At 39.2% G+C, this 20,995-nt stretch overlaps 1 protein-coding gene across 1 annotated transcript; it reads left to right on the top strand.

Moving 5' to 3' along the window:
- The first annotated feature begins 1,577 nt into the window (after window positions 1-1,577).
- On the top strand, window positions 1,578-3,434 carry LOC124278792. Its single transcript, XM_046714566.1, has 4 exons — window positions 1,578-1,751; window positions 2,770-2,901; window positions 3,044-3,109; window positions 3,376-3,434. The coding sequence occupies exons 1-4, from the start codon at window positions 1,586-1,588 to the stop codon at window positions 3,432-3,434; spliced, it is 423 nt and encodes a 140-aa protein (XP_046570522.1). The 5' UTR covers window positions 1,578-1,585.
- The last annotated feature ends 17,561 nt before the right edge of the window (window positions 3,435-20,995 follow it).

Below are 20,995 nucleotides of genomic sequence, written 5' to 3' on the forward strand. Positions count from 1 at the left end.
ACAGAACACAACACAACACAATACAACACAATACACACAGTGACCAGGATTCACCTTGAAAGTCTCAGACAACACAGGAACATACGTGCAGTAGTGCAGTGCATGGGGCGTATGTTTTGTAGAAGTTTGGACTAATTTGAAATGGCCTTCCACCTGTCTGCCATATCACTTTTCACAAGTCTTTGAACAATTTCATCTTGTATGAAACATATTCTGAGGCTCTTTGGAATCTTCATATAGCATTCTGCCCAGCACAAAAGTGTACTGGTGCCACTTTGGTAGAATTTAGAAACTTTGCAAAGTTTTCGTTATTTCAGTTATTTCTTTGTTTCCAATGTTTGAGGGGTTTATTCTCGTTACTTGTACATCAATTTCAGGAATTGGTGCCACTTGTTTTATATTGAAAGGTTATTCCGAAAACTGGGAATCGTAATAATTTTCTTAAGCTTCGATTGTTCTGCATATTGCAATATATTTGCGAAATTTCAATTTGTTTCTCGTTATTTCAAGTTTCTTGACATAACTCGTCACCTAGTGCTAAACGCGTTAAAAAATCATTTCCAGCTAACTAGATAACACGTCAGTATCGAGATAAAGTCGTTAAATCAATATTCCGCACTCTAGTCCATCTCTCCCGGCTGTTTCTTGTCACGATGGTCGAGATACCCAATATGTCCTCCAATCAAATGTCATTCTTCGTCAGATGTTATCTTTTCGTTTCAGGTGGTTTTCCTGTTTCTTTTCACGAGTTTCTGATGAACATATGTATAAATATGAGCGGTCTACACATACAATCTGCAGAAACTCTTTTCGTCGTCAGTTGTGGTGAGTAACATTTTTTTGGTGATATTGTTGTTTATAGGTAATCAGCAGAATCCTGTATTTGTACACAGCAAACCTAGCCACTGGGTTGTTTCTCCTACTGTATCAGGCAACAAAAAACAAACTTCTTTCTTACAGACATCCGTGAGTGGCGGGAGTTCCCGGTAGGGCAGGACACGTTACCTGTTAGAGAACACCATGTGTCCCCGCTAATGATCAGTGACCCACCCGTAACATCCCATCACTAAATGTCGCTCTTGAAAAGGGTCTCTTTCGACGAAACCCTAGACTAGTATTTCATTGGCGTTGACTTCTGTTCTTTATACGATGGGTTATGTGTTCATAGAGCCACCCGTAAACATAACACTCTCTAAGCAGATTGTAGTATAATACATTGTGTAACCTAGAAATGTTAGCTATATATGTGAGAGGTGGTTATTGTTATTTGGGACATTTTAGAATACCATAGAGCTTATATTTGTAACGTCACTTGAACTGCTTCCTTTATCCATATAGTCGTTCCATTTATAAATGAAAACAAGAGAATATATTAATGATGCCTCACATACCCATAAATGTTTATTTCACTTCATTATGTCAAGGTATTATTGTCTTATAGAGTTGTGATGAACAATATGCCGTGTTCTTCTTTTTAAGGCAGACACAAAACAAAACATATTGTCAGTAGTTTGTTCCACTGGTGATTGTACTTGTAATATGCAGAATGATCTTTATGTCAGGAAGATAATATCAGCTGATCAGGATGCGTCTGTTCCTTGTCCTCCTGCTTGTGGCTGTGGTGCTGATGTCGGAATCGGACGCCTGGAGAAGATTCAGGATCAGGGTCCGCGGCAGGAGAATACTTCGAGCCGCTGGACGGGCGTACAGGATTTACAGGAGATACAAACACATCATCAACCCAGCCGTCGGTAAGGACAAGAATATATTCCATAAAAATGTCTTAGACTTTCAGTACATCAATATTTGTTGAGGACATCTATTCAGTAACGTAAAGGGCATCTGTGGTGATGATTTGGGCTACAGTTATTTCTGCTATGTGTATAATCAAGGCACACCAGAAGACAACGGTACTCGTCTTCGTTAAGAATGTAATCACAGTTTTGACATGTTAATATATTTTGGTATACATTAGTTTTGCTATATGCATTTTCTGCCCTTGAGTTGAGTCCCGTCCGGGATCTGCAAAAAGGCCAACTGGACATCTAGATCACGTACATTGTGGATCCTTCTGAAAAGTGTTGAACGCTATTAATACACTATACCATTTAGTAAGTGCTGACCTTTTAATACGAAAAGAGTCGACATTATGTAATTCTCCTACATTTTCAATATGAGCATCATCAATTGTTTTGAATGGCAACATAGTGAAGATTGTACAGTAAGGAACTGATAAACTGATGGAACCACAGCAAGGACGCATTAAAAAATATGTCATGAGTATGGCGAAAAGAGGTAGCACGTCCCAGTAAAGATAACTGTCAACAGTGGCAGGCACTATTTGAAAATGTCAAATTCAACTTTATATGTTTATGATGCTTTGAGACTAAGAAATGTGTTACCTTATGAAGATGTTCAAAATGTCAGGTTTCCACAAAACAAATCAAATACTGTTCTTGGGTGTTTGAGTGATCGCATGAGTTATGAGTATGCTTCTCTGAAATCTCTTTCAGTTAGAGAAGCGTTTTGTCATGTATATGGGATTCAACTCTGAATTATGAATTACTGCTTTTGGAAGTACTGCTTCACCCGTTTTGATAGAGTATTGGAATAATCAAGGAAAGAGAATCATGTCACTGTCATTTAAACAAACTGAACCATTAATTGTCTTTTGGGGAAAATGTCAATTTATTTGTTCAATGCCATTACTTTGTGACAATGTATACTGCAAGAGGATTACTTTAAGACATTTATGTTCTTTGGTTGCAGGAGCCGTACTTGGAAAGCGAAGTATTGACGACCTTGATAAGAACAAGGATGGCAATATTGACCAATCTGAAGCCGAGGAACTGATGGAAAGACGGGCAGCCGAGGATCTACTTTCATTTGCCGATGAAAACGGTAAAGTAAACTCACCGTTCACATAATCACTATGCATACCGTCCCTACAACTCGCACATTATTCACGGGTTATTCTATTGTGAACATGTAAATATTTCCCAAGTAATGACCACAATTTGACTGATGATTTCAACAATTCCAGATGATTCAAACGTGAGTTTGGAGGAGTTCTCGAGGAGCATCCATGACTTCATGACCATAGATTCAGGTAATAGGACATGACAAGTACACTTATACTGGTTTTGTATTAAACGAACATTGCAGATATTGGTCTAGGTTTTTGTACATACCGTGTACATAAAGCTGATGTAAACAGTGTTCTAGTTATATTACAGTGAAGACAGACCGAGATCATAATCAGGAAGAATCCCTAACCAGTCTTATAGACCTCGCGACTGTAAGCTTTGATTTGAAGTATGACTGAACTATAGTTGTCCATGTATATGTTAATGAGTATCTGTTATTTTCTTACAGACCCAGATTTGCGAAATGTACTCGAGGAGGAGTTTGCTGATGCTTTCAACTCAGAATAATGATCCCAATTAACAAGTTTATTGAAAAATGTCAATAAATCATCCGTTTGTAGATGCTTTCTAGGATGACTCAGAGTGATGCTCCTAATCTACAACTTTATTAAAATCTTTCAATAAATCATCTGAGTAAACGAGAATTGTTTCATGTCTGTTGTTTATGTATAAACTCTGTTGATAATTACAGTTGCGTCCCTTGGTCGTGTTAGTATCCGCTGATGGATTAACCCTGTAAAAAAGGTAGTTACAGCTATTGCCATGATGCATCTTAATCAGAGTACACGACGCGGCTGTCAACGTCACAGTAACATCAAACGTCTATACACGTGTACCGAGAGCATAGTAACGAAATCAGAATAACTGTCTGATGAAAAAATAGGAATGGCGATATGGTCACGTGATGTGGTCATCAAGGACCAGAGGGAGGCCACACTCTTCGACTTGGTCGACTGTCAGTTTTACCTGAAGTCATGGCGATGCATACTATAGAAATGATCCCTGAAAGTATCATTTTCAATTGCACTCAGTCGGGTTCCCGAAGCATTTGATAGGCCAGGACACACAATGGCTTGTAAGACCTGACTTTCTGCCACTGGAGCCATTCTATCTTACACTTGTCACAGGGGTTTCACAGTTTCGGTGTTGTTTTTCCATGTCCATGGCAACAGGTTTGACTTAGACACGGGCGATCCCAAATTAGTAGGCATTCCCTCATGATGCAACTTTGCACCCGAAAGAACAGGGTTTGACAATTTGTTCTTATTGTCCTTGGAAGACCATGTTATAGTGATGATATACATACATCTTTTGGAAAAAATTGGATCTGTCTTTGTGTGGCTCTGTCTCTTTGTCTATCTTGTTTAATAATGGTGTAAGAATCCACAATCTGCAATAAAAAACAGTTGCTAACGCCGTATGCTGTATCATCATGTCAAGTATATGTACATGAGAAGTATATGTGGATAGTATGATGTGAAGACCATCAGATTAACAGAAACAGCAAAGTAACTGAATAATACAATTGGATGGGGCCAGGCGGGGAGGGATTAAGCAGAAAACCAATAAAAACAAACTCCTAGTTAGTAATAGATAATGGCTATGGCTTGATTAGCTCGTTGTTGTGGATTCTTCTGAGGATTTCGATGGCTCCCAAAATTTCTTCACCAACCTCAAGCAGCATTCCACTAAGTCGTTAAGAGGACCATGTCGACCACACTCTGGGCAAAACCTAAACTGACGAAGCATTAATCATAACAAAAATAAAGGCACTTTACAGCAAAGAGAGACTAGCACAATACTGTATGTGGTGGCCATTTTGAAATCCAAGATGGCCGCCAATGGGATGATTGAAAAAATGGCTTTGAGTGTAGCGAGTGGTATGGAAATATGGCGCTAATCTCCAGTTTTGTTTACGATAATGTATAAAACAATGCAGGAAATGGAAGGATAAGGAAGGGTGATTCTCTTAAGGGAGATAACTCTACGCAACTTTGGTCTTTTTTCCCCTGAAACTGAGAGAGAGAGAGAGAGAGAGAGAGAGAGAGAGAGAGAGAGAGAGAGAGAGAGAGAGAGAGAGAGAGAGAGAGAGAGACTCAACCCCCCAAAGGTATTAGAATCCGTTCTTTACTGACAAACAGGAAACCCGGAACATAAAATTATGTTCAAAATTACATAGACATCTGTGTTTCACATTGTTTATGTGCTTATGATTGACATTGTGCTTCTTTGACTTTTACATGACACACAAAGTTTCAACCAAAGATGTCTTGTCCTAATGTTGCTACATGCTTTGGGTGGTCTGGTGAATCAACAGTTTGGGTGCCGTAAGACAAATGAGGTCTTCGAAGTGGAACACTTTTTATGGATAGACAACTTCTTTGTTGCAGTAGTAGTTGCGACGTTTCGGTGTAGATCCTAACGCCGTTATCAAGCAAATGATACACAACATTTGCACAAGGAGAAATATATACGGTGTATGGCGGGTATTGGGTTTATGCAATAGAAGAGGTTGATGTACGGTGTGTTGACATGAGACTTGTTGTGATAAGAAATGATTGAAGCCAGTAGACAAAGGGTGGGTTATTCTTGATTAGGTTTGATTAGTTGATCGTAAGCCGTGGGGGATGTAATAAGCTTGATCTCTGTTGATTGCCAGGGTGAGTCGTTTGATGTTGATTGCCTCTAAGAGTTTTCTTATCTTGTAATCTGACCGGTTGGCTTCTAGGATGCTGATGTTGTTCCAAAGTATGGTATGGTTCGGGTGGGCTTGGGTGTTCAACTTCATCATACCAGCTTCCAAATGCCGCTTAAGGAAGAAAATGAGGTCTTCGTTGATTGTTGTGTTCTACACGTGTAACCAGCCACCTGTACCTCGATTGTTGCATACCCACTACACAAACAATGAATATATATCACCTGCTACGAATTACATGGGTAACTACAAACATCATGTCTCAGTTGAATACCATTTCGTCTTTACTGGAGGATATTTCTATATCAGTTAATTTGTGAATATCTCAAAAGGGTTCCAGTTAATAGAAAATTATATACTGAGATTTAGATTGGAGCATTCCCGTGTAACAGCAGCATAAGAAACAGGCTACCTGCAACAAGAATTAATGACAGCCAGCTCATGTCAGTTCATTCGTTAGAACAATCATCTGTGAGTCTGCAAACTGCAATTACATGGTGTAGATTAATCTAATATTGACCAGGCACAATGCCTTAGTTTAACATCTGGTTACAAACTCCGGTTATCAAACTGTGGAGCGCCGTCAGATCTTGAGATGGGTCAAGGTACACCCGCCTCAATCTAATTAACGATTGGAGGAACATTCTCATATAGTTCACATATAAATAACAGTGAGTGAGTTAAAATTTAACGTCATATCGGCAATATTACACGCATATCTTAATTTAAAATTAGTACGCTATCATAAAAATATATCACGAGAGACAACAGTACAATATAAGATCGGGCTATAGATCACCATATAAATAACAAGTTAAGTGACATGTAATATTTGTAAGACTGATTTATTGAAACCATTTTGTAAACATTTTGATCTGAGGCGTGATTCATGATCTTCGACTCTCTTTGTGGGCCATCATAGTTCTCACATTTTGGATGTTTCTGGGAGTCAGTATCGTCATGGTGGTATCCACAACGGTGACACTCCACATAGTTATAATCCTAATATACTCAGCAGAAAAGAAAACTCCAATACGAATTCAAACTTAGATAGGCACTGTAATCAAATCATTACAGAAATGGACATGATAAGCGGATCAAAAACATTTTTTGTGTACAATATCTTGACACTCCGCACAATTTAAGACATTACGTGAACGTTTGCAGTTCATTCAGACTCTTGACTTCAGTATCTAGTGTGACCACCAAGAGCGGCAATAGCTGAAGCACAATGTCTATGCATTGAGTGCACCGATCGAATGATGAAGGCCATTGGCACTTAAAAAACACACTGAGAAAGGCCTGGCGCAAGAAATCGGCTGTGTTCGGCCTTGGTATGACATTATTCAGTCTCCTCTGAATTTCATCCCAAAGATGTTGAACTGGGTTTAAATCAGGTCTAAAGGCTGGCCACTGCATAATGTTGACACCGTTCTGCTGCAGGAAGTCCCGTGTAGCTCTGGCAGTATGGGCCCGGGCGTTATCATGCTAGAAAATGTTGTTCCGGTGACGTGTGAAATATGGTATGACGAGGGGTCTGAGAGCTTGACTGATGTAGTGCAGCGCTGTTATGCTGCCTCCTCTCTTTGGACCAAGGGTCTGGAACACAACAGGGCCCACTCTCTGGTTCAGGCCTATTTCATCCCATACCATGACGCTTGCACCTCCCAATGAGTCTCTTTCCATAACACATTGGTCTGAGTAACCCTGGCCACGTCGTTGCCATATTCTTGTTCTGCCATCTGCAGCTGATACGCAGTACCGACTCTCATCTGCGAACAGATCAGTTCTCCATTGCCTGTATCGCCAGTTTTGGTGTTGTAGGGCAAACTGTAGACTGTAGTCGATGACGAGGGGTGAGGATAGGTCCACGGTAAGGTCTACGGCAATGGAGGTTCCTGCTGTTAAGACGTCGGCGTACTGTATCAGTACTGATTGGTCTTCCGTGTGTTCCCACTGTCTGGCGTGCTGTTCGGATGACTGCATGAAGGATTTCTGTATGTGCTCTTGCACAACATGGCGGTCTTGTCGTCTTGTGGTCACCCTTGGTCTGCCAGTACGGAGGCGATCATTTGTGGTGTTGGTGGCCCGGAAACGTTGCTGCAGCCTGTAGATGGAAGTGATTGGCAACGGCTTGTGCAGTGTGGCCAGTTTCAAGTGTACCTAGCGCCTGGTTCCTCTGAGCTGTCGTGAGTCGCGGCATCCTGCTGACGTTGTAATGTGAATGTTTCAACCAGGTTTGGGGGTGCATTTTATAGGGCTGGTCCTTTTGAACAGCACATGCAGCATGAGTTGCATGAAAAACATGGAGAACACCGTACCATCTCCGAGATCAGGTTGCGTCTTTGAGACCATATCCTGGGTTCCAGCCTGAGTTTGGGAAGGAATGTCTCTGCACAGGTAAAGTTGGAGATGTTCTCAGAAATATACAATCAAAGCATTAAATGCGTTTACAGTTATCCGTTTCTGAGAAGGAAAATTCCGAAGTGACGTTTCATTTGCTGCTTAGGATATATCCTAATAGAGCTTAGATATAAATAACAGGATACAAGACATTTAAGAGTTGCTAGAATGATTTATTGAAATCATTTTGTCAACAGTTTGATTGGGAGCTTTATTCTGAGTCATCCTCAAATGCATCAGCAAACTCCTTCTCGAGTTCATTTTGCAGGTCTGGGTATGAAAAGAAATAATTGACACTTATTAAAATATATATCCATACAGGAATACACGCGTTATAAAGTGATCGAATGCAACAGATGTCATATTTTGGGTTACAATTTCTCAGAAAATGCAAAGCAAAAGATGACAAAATTATGTTCCTTTTTACCACTTTCGAAATGGCTTTGTGTATTCAATGCCAATAGGAGCCATCGGCTTCAACTGGTCAGAGGGGTGCACAATGTAGGTGATCTGAACCACCAGTCGTCAGTTGCATTTTGTGGAAGCCAAGATGTCTCCGTGGGTTAGATGGTGAACTTGTGTGGCCGTGATCTGATGCCTATCCGGGATGGAACTGAACCCTAAACCCTACATGATTTTTTCTATATTAACAAAGAGTAATCCAAAATATAACTTAATTCTGGCAATGCTTGATACAAAACAAACACCAACTTCATCACATATAATATCCCATTACCTGAATCTATGGTCATGAAGTCATGGATGCTCCTCGGGAACTCCTCCAAACTCACGTTCGAATCACTTGAAATTGTTAAAGTGATCAGTCAGACCTTATTCACAAGCATACACATTTTCACAATAATAAGAATTAACTAATACCAGAGTTTCATTGAAACATTAACATATGGAAATAATGTGTTGGTGGTCATTAGATGTAGGTTTGTTTAACCGTTTTCATCAGCAACTGAAAGTAGATCCTTGACTGCCCGTCTTTCCATCAGTTCTTCAGCTTCTGATTGGTCAATATTGCCATCCTTTTTCTTATCAAGCTCGTCAACACTTCGCTTGCCTATGGTTCCTGCAAACCAAATCCTAATTCCATCAAAGCAATCATTTCTCTAATAACAAATAGTAATTTCATCGAACCATAATTTGGAGGCTTTTAGAGCAATTCGTTACAGTTTGTACACACTGATTGTACCTGCATAGTCCTTCTTTGATTCATTCATTATTGCATCCTCCTTAAACAGAATGGACAAATTTCTCGCATCACATGACAAATTGTAGTGTCATCAGACAAATACTTAGAGTTTTTTTCTGGAAGAAAATAGGAACACTTTGTTAACCCCTGCTTCTTGAAATATTTGAACACATTGGATACAGCAGATGTGCAGAGTCATCACATTTTCAGCATCCACCGATACCAAACCTTAATAAAGACAATAATATAGAAATAATGTTCATAGCTGCGCTACCGCAAGTCATTCACTCACTCAGTCATTGTGTCGACACCAAGACGATATGTCAATGTCACACACTGCTGATTTCTTTGAAACATGACATGTTCTGGATCTAAATATCATGACATGTTTGTCATGCTAACTCCAGGTTCACAATTAGCTCACAAACTATACGACCCAGTTGATCGCCTTCTGTGCTTGGTGTTTAACATAACATATCAGTTCACGACATCCTACCAATGAACTATCCTGCGTTTAGAAAGCACTCAAAGAATGCATGTATGTGGTTATACCTTTTTGTCATATTTTTTTTGTTTTTTTTAGTGATTTTTAAAAAAAAAGCATAGCCCTCCTGACCGACTATTGGCTTGATGATGTGGGAGTACCGTCTGTACACCCCGTACGCCCGCTGTACACCTCGAACTATTCCACGGAACCTGAACCACCTTCGTCGTCTCCTTCTTCTTCTTCTCCAGGCGTCCGATTCCGACATCAGCACCACAGCCACAAGCAGGATTACAAGGAACAGACGCATCCTGATCAGCTGATATTATCTGCCTGACATAAAGATCATTCTGCATATTACAAGTACAATCACCAGTGGAACAAACTACATACTATATCATATTGTTCATACCTTATTCAAATAACATATATCTTGAATATTTACTTTATTACATTATTCGCATAAATGCATGTCATTGACTGAACAACAGCTGAGAAAAATTATCCAAGTTTGGCCTCTTTTTCAACCACACTCGTCTTCTGATGAAAATGTGACAATGACGAATGCCAGTCTTACTAGATTGATACCGAGAAAGTATCAAATATTTCATGGAAGAATACGTAATAGATAGAATGAATAGAATGTTTACAATGCTCTATGACTTCAGTCAACAGTTTTGTGACAGTGGTGTAACGATCCAGTAACTCATTAGCCTATTGGCGATTTTGTTGAAATTTTAAATGACAAATTTGTTTCGGATTATATAACCTGCACACAAGTGCAGAAATTCTGCTGCGTACAATGGCAGGTGAAACAGTAGGTAATGACTTTCCATGAATCAAAATTCAAGAGTATAATGGAAACGTTACTCACCAAGGAAGACGTCTAGAAGAGTTTCTGCAGGTTGTATGAATACACTGCTTACATTTATACAGATTGAAACGAGTATCCCGTGAAAAGAAACAGGAAAAAACATTTAAAAAAGATATTATCTGATCTCGAGCATTGTGTGATTGGTGGACACATTGTGTATCTCTGAGATCATGTCATGAAACAGGTTGGAGAGCATTACGTTATCACGACATAGGTGTGATTTGCACTTTGCTGGAAATGATATTTTAACACGTTTAACATAAGATGAGCAGATAGGAAGTAATCTTTCCCTTTGATCATGCTTGAGGTGTGAACCCTGTGTGATACCAGGGATACTCGATGGCAACATGTCTAACAACCAGACAGGTATAATTGCTCATTGTTTTTCTGAGGTCCATCAATAGTACAACCCCTAACGTGTAGAGGACGTCATGGAAACTCACGATTTTAAAATTCCATGGAATTGCTCCATAATCAGCCTCAGACGTATCAAAGCAAACAGACCTGACCTTGTCCGTTTTGATGAAACGAATGAAGTTATTTCTACCATTGAATTCCCTGATATTTTTCCTTATGACAAAAGCAGGTGACGACCCTTTTATTAGAAGTGGGATATTTCAGGGTGAATTTGTTTGTCCTTTCCGTCTCTGTTCGTCCAAAAACCCTTCACTGTTTTTGCTTAACAAATAAGAGAATTATCATGATTGACCTCTTTAGCTCAGGTGTCCAACACCTCAGTCTTCAGTATGTAAGTGATGACCTTTCAATACCAAAAGAGTCGGCATTATGGAATTCTCTTACGTTTTCAATGTGAACAATCCGTGAATATCCGTGTTAGAATTGATTTTCAGTAACCCATGCTTTCGTAAGAGGCGACTAACGGCATCGGGTGGTAAGGCTCGCTGACTGGGTTGACACGTCATCGGTTCCCAATTGTGTAGATCGATGTTCATGTTGTTGATCACTGGATTGTCTAGTCCAGATCCGACTATTTACAGACCGCCGCTCTACAGTTGGAATATTGCTGAGTGCAGCGTAAAATTAAACTCACTCACTCACTTACTCAATGTGAACATCATCAACGGTTTTGAATGGCAACATACTGAAGATTGTACAGTAAGAAACTGATACACCTATAAAATAATAGACATTGCATTAACATATGTCATGAGTATGGCGAAAAGAGGTAGCACGTCCCAGTAAAGATAATCGTTAACAGTGGCAGGCACTATTTGAAAATATCAACTTCATCTTTATATACTATTCCAAAAAAGAAACGCATAATCCAGAAATTTGTTGCCACAAAATGCTGTATTTTCAAACATGTATAACTCGTCCACAAATAGACTTTAAGAAATTAATTTTACATCAGTTTAAAAGAAGGTAATGTCTATACAACCAGGTGGATAATTTTAGAGAACAGAGACGTTGAGCGCGATGGTGACCACGTAGCATGGTCCCGATGTCGGGTCTCCTGGCTCTCAGTCCAATCTCTCTCAACCTGTTCCGTACAGTTTGACCGGATATCTTCCGAAGTCCAGGCACCCTGGCTGCTGTGCTCTCACACGTGGCAGTGCGAACACGCAAATGTAGTACCCGGATGTACCGATCTTGGCTGCAGTGGTGACTCGAGGTCTGCCTGTACAGGGACGGTCATTTGTTATACCTGTTTGGTTGTAACGAGCTGCAAGCCGTGATATCGTGCTCAGACTAAAATTCAGACGCCTGGCAACAGAAAATTGGTAATCTCCAGCATGCATTCTTTCAATGGCATAGTTCCATGTCGCAGCGTCAAGCCTTAGTGTATTGATTTGACCTTGAAACTCCTTCAAAACGGATGCCGATTTCCGAAAGTAATCTGGCTTTTATAGCCAGACGGTGCATGCTCTTTGCTGCACAATTTCAACTGAAAGATGATTTCAATTGCGTTGTGGCGATGCCTTTTTAATTCTTCATCAAAATCAACATTTTCAGGTAAAGTCGACTTTTCACTTGTGCAATTGTGTAAAATCATCACTTTTGTTACATACTGTGACGATTGTTTAAACACAATAGGTAATTAATAGATTTTTAAAAGTACAAAACGCCTATGCGTTTCTTTTTTGGGATAGCACATGTATATGGTGCTTTGTGACTAAGAAATGTATTCGCTTTTGAAGATGTGCAAAATGTCAGGTTTCCACAAAACAAATCAAATTCTGTTCTTGGGTGTTTGAGTGATCGCATGAGTTATGAGTATGCTTCTCTGAAAAGAATTTCAGTTAGAGAAACCGAGTGTCATGTATATAGGATTCAACTCTGAATTATGAATTACTGCTTTTGGAAGTACTGTTTCATCCGTTGGAACAGAATATTGGAGGAATCAAGGAAAGAGAATCAAGTTACTATCAAATGCAACCATTTGGTTTTTTTGGGGAAAAATCTCAATTTATTTGTTCAATGCCATTACTTTGTGACATTGTATACTGCAAGAGGATTACTTTAAGACTTTTATATTCTTTGTTTGCAGGAGCCGTACTTGGAAAGCGAAGTATTGACGACCTTGATAAGAACAAGGATGGCAATATTGACCAATCTGAAGCCGAGAAACTGATGGAAAGACGGGCAGCCGATGATCTACTTTCATTTGCTGATGAAAACGGTTAAACAAAACTTATATTAAATGACCACCTACACATTATTTACACATGTTAATGTTTCACTAAAACTCTGGTATTAGTTAATTGTTATTATTGTGAAAATGTATATGCTCGTGAATAAGGTCTGACTGATCACTTTAACAATTTCAGGTGATTCGACTGAGTTTGGTTTTACGCCGCCTTTAGCAATATTCCAGCAACATCACGGCGAGGGACACCAGAAATGGGCTTCACACATTGTGCCCATGTGGGGATTCGAACCCGGGTCTTCGGCGTGACGAGCCAACGCTTTAACCATTAGGCTACCCCACCGCCCCTCAGGTGATTCGAACGTGAGTTTGGAGTTCTCGAGAAGCATCCATGACTTCATGACCATAGATTCAGGTAATAGGACACTACAGGTGCCCTTGTACTGGTTTTGTATAATCGAACATTACAGATATAACGGTGTAAGTTTTAACCTGGACTTGAAATGTTCAGATTCAAGTTAGGTCTAAAGTTGAACAGAGTGCCTGTTGTATTACATTCTAGCAAAAACAGGAAACATCACACGTCTGTGAAGCCTGAAGTGCTACAATGAAGACAGACCGAGATCATAATCAGGAAGAATCCCTAACCAGTCTTATAGACCTCGCGACTGTAAGCTTTGATTTGAAGTATGACTGAACTATAGTTGTCCATGTATATGTTAATGAGTATCTGTTATTTTCTTACAGACCCAGATTTGCGAAATGTACTCGAGGAGGAGTTTGCTGATGCTTTCAACTCAGAATAATGATCCCAATTAACAAGTTTATTGAAAAATGTCAATAAATCATCCGAACAAACGAGTACAACCTCATGTCTGTTATTTATACATAGGGAATTAGAGTTGCGTCCCTTGGTCGTGTTAGAATCCGATGATGGAAGAACCTTTGACAACCATCAAGGAATTTGGCAGATACACCTATAGAGGGCTTCATTAGAATGCACAGCGGGACTGTGTCTCACAGTAACATCAATAGTCTTTCAAAGTTGAACTTATTTCGCAGATATACTTGTAAGAAAAATCTGCAAAAATATGTGGAAGCTAGAAATAAATTTAAATCAACATGTGCTAAGAAAAAGGAAAATCTAGGAAAACAGTTGGCAGATGACTTGTGCCAGGCTGCTAGATCTGGTGATTGCAAGAAATTTTGGAACATTTTAAAACGCTCTTTTCGAAGAAAAAACGAACATTTTCCAATATCAGCTGATGTTTTTATTGACTATTTTAAATCACTTTTAAATCCTAATAATCCTAAAGAAGATGAAGCATTTGATTCCCACGTTAATAATTTCATAGCTGAACATTCTTGTGATGACTGTGTATCCTCTAGTGGCATAGATCAGTTACTGTCTGATCCTATCTCTGATCTAGAAATTACTGAGGCTATCAAGAAGTTGAAAATTGGAAAATCTCCCGGAGATGACGGAATTCCTCCTGAATTCTTCAAGTTAGGACACTCATCATTGTTGTGTTTTCTAAATCCATTGTTTAACTCAATATTGAGTACTGGCATATTTCCTGAATCTTGGAATACTGCAATAATTATACCATTATTTAAATCAGGACCTACAGCTGATCCCAACAATTATAGGGGTATATCGCTTTTAAATGTATCAGGAAAAATATTCACATCCATCCTAGATAAACGTCTTCGTGCATGGACTGATCTGAATGATATATTAACAGAAGCTCAAGCTGGCTTCAGACCCGGCTATTCCACAGTGGACAATATATTTACTCTGCAAACTCTTTGTTCTAAATACCTCTCAAGACCAAAGGGACGATTTTTCTGTGCCTTTGTTGATTTTAGAAAGGCTTTCGATTATGTAGATCGTTCAAAACTTTTTATATATGTTGTTAAAATCAGGTTGCCATGGAAAAATTTACAATCTTCTGCATAATATGTATTCATCCGTTAGATCCTGTGTAAAAATTGGAAATTGCAAAACTGATATGTTTTTCACTAGTTCAGGTGTACGGCAAGGATGCATTTTAAGTCCGCTTCTTTTTATTCTTTTCATTAACGAACTTGCCGCAGAAATTCATAATAAATGTAAACATGGTGTTTTTATATCTCCAGATATTGAGGATATTATGATGTTATTATTTGCAGATGATATTAATATGTTCTCTTACACAATCATTGGTCTCCAGCAACAGTTAAATGTTCTTCATGAATTTTGCACGAGATGGGGTTTAAGTGTGAATTTAGAAAAACAAATGTTATTGTCTTTAGAAATGGCGGTGTTTTTAAAAAAGGAAGAAAAATGGTACTATGGAAATGTAAAACTTAATTGTGTTTCATATTATAAATATCTTGGATTGATATTTTCCTCAAGGTTGAATTGGGCAACAGCGTGTAAAAGTTTGGCAACACAAGCATCTAAGGCAGCCTACTCTGTTTATGATTTATTCAAAACTAACTCTTTTATCTCTTTCCAAAATGCTTGTACCATCTTTGATTGTAAAATAATGCCTATTCTTTTATATGGATCAGAAATTTGGGGTATGGCGTATTTTCACTGTATAGAAAAGGTACAAACTACATTTTTAAAACAATTTCTAAATCTAGGTAAATTTGCTTCTAATAAGGCTATATATGGAGAAACTGGTAGATGTAATATGTTTGTGTTCAGCAGAATAAGAGCAGTTAAATATTGGTTAAAGTTGGTAAAATGCATTATTTAAGGTATCCTAAACAGTGTTATCTTTTTTTGAAATTACAAGATGATATTGGTAAAGTTAATTGGGTGTCTAACGTTAGATTATTACTCTTTTCTACTGGATTTTCCTATGTATGGCTTGCCCAAGGGGTTGGCAATGAAGACTGTTTTATATCTCTTTTCAAACAGCGCCTATGTGATATTTTCATTCAAGAGTGGTCTATGTCCATTAGTACTTCTAGATATTTAGAATATTATGCCTCTCATAAGTCTTTGCTAGAACCAGAATTGTATATTTTAAATTTTCATGATAAATCTTTGATAAGAGCATTATGTAAATTAAGAATTGGTTTTCATGATTTCTGTGTAAATGGGGCACGTAAACATGGTATTTCTACAGAATGTAAAAGTGATTTGATCTGTTCTAATTGTAATACAGGCGCTATAGAGGATGAGTTTCATGTCATGTTTGTATGCACCCAGTATCTAAGTTTGCGAAAAAAGTATATGCCATTTCTTTCACACACTGTAATAGATAAACATTCACTGTCAAATTTGTTAAATTCTAAGAATATTATGACCATTAAGTCTGTAGCAATGTATCTCAAACATGTTTTTACTGTGCGTAGCCATAAATGTAACCATGTATGAAACCATATGTTCACGTGACCTGCAAAGTATTCTGGAACAACAATAATTGTAATGTAGGCCTTAAGGCCAGAATTACTGAATAAACTGAACTGAACTGAACAATGTGTACCACACACTAGATTTGGATTACACTTTCTCAGTAAAGTACAGATTCTAGTACCCACACTCTCAGAGTCAGGCACCTAATCGCCAGCACACAAAGTCAGCCGGTCCAATGAAACACGTTATGTTTGGGATTACACTTTCTCAATAATGTACAGATTCTAATGGTTTTGTTAGGTTGAGAATTATCCGGGATTCCCCCCCACACAGTCAGGGACCAATCGCCAGCACACAGTCAGCCACCCAACTCACACACCCAGCGACAACATTGAAATGTTACCGGACCCAACGAGACACAACAAATCACTTCCAACTCCTTGGAGCAGAGAAGGTGTTGTGTGGTGAAGATGATGGGCTGACTGATAGTCAGAATGTAGAAAGATAGGTGTTCTATCAGTCGTTCTGTAGCAGCTTTTAACTCAGATTCAGAAAGAAATGTTAAATTTGCGACCGACAGATAACTCTTCAAGATGTTTCTATCAAGTTTGTTGTTCTTTATGAAAGGTCTCACAATGGATTCTTTCAAAGAGCCTGGGAAGACTTGAGGTGATGGTTTTTGTTCATAATGTCTGTGATAACTTGGAGTAAAACTTCCATACATTCCATTACAAGGTTGCTTTGCATTGTATTGTTTAGGCAGGTTGCCAGTGAACCAAATGTCCTCAAACAAGATATCAGTGAACGGAGTGTCGAGTTTGGTGTATTTCTGATGGAGCTCTCTAATATCAAGAATTTTATTTTCAAAGAATGAGTTAAAATCAATGGCGAGTTGGAGAGGTTATCATTATGAGGAAGAACAACTTCGTTTTTCCTCCCAGTGAGAAACTTCATAGAGTTGTGGTGATCTGTCAGTCTACTCGCGCACTGTGTAATTTGTTGAGATTTGTCCATTTGACGTATGTGGAGTGAGGTTTGAATAACAGAATGTCAGACGCTAGATGTCCATCAACTGTTAACGTGTTGTGACAAGACCTGTTGTTTCAGCGAATGAGAATTAACATAATGACTTCATTCCGTACTTCTGACTTACCTTTATCCAAATAGGGAACATTCGTCTCTAACAACTTAGGCTGGGATCTTGGGTATGTCGAGAACAACACTGGCAAATCATCAGGAAATGGCGGTGGTCAGTATAAACACAGTTCTGACTGTTGTGTTGAAAATGGCAACACCAGTATAGTCAAATAACATGTAGCTGACTCTGAGTTTTTATACCGTTTACAACAAAAGAGTCTGTGCATATCATGGCAACTCCACCAACCCTGCATATAGTTGTTCGATTGACGAAATCATGACATGTTCTGAATAATTGGGAGACGTGATGATGAAATCTGAGACACAGTACGAAGATGCAGTAACAACGTGTGATATGGTCAAGGGAGACCACTCTCACTGAATGAAAACTTTGAATACCGTTAGTAAAAAGGATGCGGGGGTCCAGATGTGTACCATCAAGAAAAGAATGTCACGGGATAGTATGGTAATGTTTAAGGAACTTTGGCAAGTTTATATTTTATCATGCGTATGCAGTTTATGGTGTTAGATTATGACTGTGAGTAGTATCCATAGACAGAAGCGGCAAAACCCTTTGTACATCCACAGGAAATCTTGGCTAAAGGCAGAGTCGTTTGTAGGTCAACCATTGACATTGATATTATGTCATGTGAAAGGCCCCACTCCAGGCACCCGGCATAAACACATGTAAAAGCTATCAAGTGTTCACCCGGCAAAGCAACAAACGTATGGTACAAGTCAATTGAGGAACTGCATCGGACATCAGTTTTTTCGCTGATGCGTCAAATTTGGAAGCGTCCCCCTTTTCGGAAAAAATAACTGAGATCGCGAATGTTGTATACTTGAACTAACACCGTCATATGACGCTCTTTACTTGAACTAACACCGTCATATGACGCTCTTTCAAATCTTGACAAAGAGCATGCTCCAGAAGCTGGAGCTTTAACTGGCGTGAAGGGGACGTTGACTGCTGGGCATTTGATGTCAGCCCTGTTGTGTTACATCCATGTGGAGAGGTTTCTGTCCCTATGAATATTTATGAAAGATTCCAGCTATGAAATATGAAGGTTCTCACCTTAGTTCAAGTTCAGATGGTAAGAAAGTGGAAGGAAATGTGAGTTTTATGGTAATTGAACGATAACAGATTATCGATATACCTGAAGCAGAAAGGACTGTCAGTAATATCGAGCTGTAGGTGAGCCTGGGACAGGCAAAATGTCTTTTAGGTACATGTGAATGTTGAAGCCACGAATCCTTATGTCAGTGTAGGAAAGATAGCCCGTCCCAACGTCCGAGACGGGTGAATTTTGTGGAGGACGGGTTAAAAAAATATCTAGTCCGTCCTCATGTCGGGTCAATTTTAGCAAACCAATAACATATATATAATGATTATAACCTTTTTGAATATTTACTGCCGAAGGTGTTTTATTTATATTTGGAGGACAGGCTAGATTTTGGCAGGACTGGTAAAAAATTTGACCTGCCAGTCCTGTGGACAGGATAGATTTTCTCCATCTTTCCTACACTGCTTATGTTGTGATTCTTGTTGTTGATTGGAAGAAGGAGTTTTGACACCTTCATATGAAGAAATATGTCAGACAATATCTAGAGCTCCCTACCCTTGACCTTTCTTCAAATTGTTTTCTAAAACTAAAAAAACATAAAAGCGTCCATCCAAACTTGAGTGTTCAAAGCTTCATCAACGAACATTCATTTGTTTTGACCACTGCCATATAGCTAAAGTAAGGCCAGAAATGCTTGGAAAATGCTTTTTGGCAATTATTTGATAATGGTTGATATTTCAGATTCAAAACTCATATATAATCATTCATACCACCTCGACCTAATGTGGCATATGAGTAATCACGATGTACCATTCATTAATCATAATGATTACTCGTAAAATATCGAAAACCTTCCATGATAGAAACATGTCTAAGAAACAAACTATACTGTGACCCACCTGGCAGGCAGACAGGGTGACAGCGGCACCGGCACCGCTTGTCAGGGACCGTCTCAAAATATCAAGTGTCAGTATAACTGCTGGTCGAGGACTCTAGCGGAATTACAACAAGTGCAACTCGGCTGGCGTTAACGCCGTCTCGCAGACGGTATTCGGCCTCGATTTTGAGAACACGGTCTTCAGCCTTTTGCCACACATCTGGGGTAATTCTCGCAAAAGAAGCATACACAAGCTCTTTAACGTCTGAAAGCTTGAATGTGGTATTATTGGGAGCAATAAAATTCTTACAGTTACCCCAGATCAGCTCGATGGGATTGAGCTCACAGTGCCGTACCGGTGTACGCAGAACTTTGTGGCCTTGTTTTGCAGCTAGTTCGTCAGTGATGTACTGGATTGGCTTTTTGTGCTTCCATGAGCTGGGGCTTTCTTTCTGACTGCCTGTAAGGCACGTTACAGGAAGTGAGAAAATCCTGCAACTGAGCCTTGAGATTGCTCATGGTGGGTGTGATGGTACCAGGGACACGCAGGTTATGGTAACTGGCGTTATCCAAAATGATAACGCTTGGTTCGTCCAGCTACGGTAAAAGCTGATGTTCGTACCAATCCAAAAATACCTGCCCATTCATTTCGCTATGGTAATCACCATCAGATTTCTTGGCCTCAAAAACAAAGTCACAACCCCCAATCAGTCCCTTGCTACGGGTACCAGCATGCAAGATGATCAGGCTTCTACCTTTGCCTGATGGTAACACTGGTGCCTTAGAACAATCTGAAGGAAGCCACATCTGATCGGTTGAGTGATTTTTATTACACCAGGTTTCATCAAGGTATATGATTTGAAACCCCAATTTGCGGTATTCTTCAACTGTTCTGAGATAAGCTGATCGCATGGACAGGATTGAGTACTTTTCTCTAAACACATGCTCTGTCATCTCCCCTTTGGTGTACCTGAACCCCATTTCTACCAGAGCTACAATAAGTGTTGTTTTCGCCAACATCTTGTATGTTAGCACACGTCGGTGTGATTTTGCGTTTATAAACTGCACGGCGTATGACACCCTTATCCAAGCTATCCATTATGAGTTTCCTTCCTGGTTTTGATTTTGACACGATCCCTGTGGTAAACACTGATTTGTTTACAACTTTGTACACCTGACTATATGTCAAATTAAGGGTTTTATACATTCTATAGTAAACCCTGTCCAGGGCTACAGGTAAGGGCCGTATCGGCGTATATACGGATAAAAATACACACGATACGGTAGGAAATAATTTAGAAAACGTAGCAGATACGCACCACAGCAATTGTGTACGGTCTTAGAATCATTTACAGACATATTTATCTGAAAAG

Source organism: Haliotis rubra, unplaced genomic scaffold, assembly GCF_003918875.1.
Source record: "Haliotis rubra isolate DU_JTF1 unplaced genomic scaffold, ASM391887v1 Scf241, whole genome shotgun sequence".
In the NCBI taxonomy this organism is placed as follows: Eukaryota; Metazoa; Mollusca; class Gastropoda; order Lepetellida; family Haliotidae; genus Haliotis; species Haliotis rubra.

What these genes read in the sequence shown, in the direction of transcription:
- LOC124278792 (XM_046714566.1), top strand. Translation starts at nt 1,586, where the DNA reads ATGCGTCTGTTCCTTGTCCTCCTGCTTGTGGCTGTGGTGCTGATGTCG. An exon ending in CATCATCAACCCAGCCGTCG is followed by an intron (nt 1,752 to 2,769) that starts GTAAGGACAAGA and finishes CTTTGGTTGCAG; the next exon opens with GAGCCGTACTTGGAAAGCGA. An exon ending in TTCATTTGCCGATGAAAACG is followed by an intron (nt 2,902 to 3,043) that starts GTAAAGTAAACT and finishes CAACAATTCCAG; the next exon opens with ATGATTCAAACGTGAGTTTG.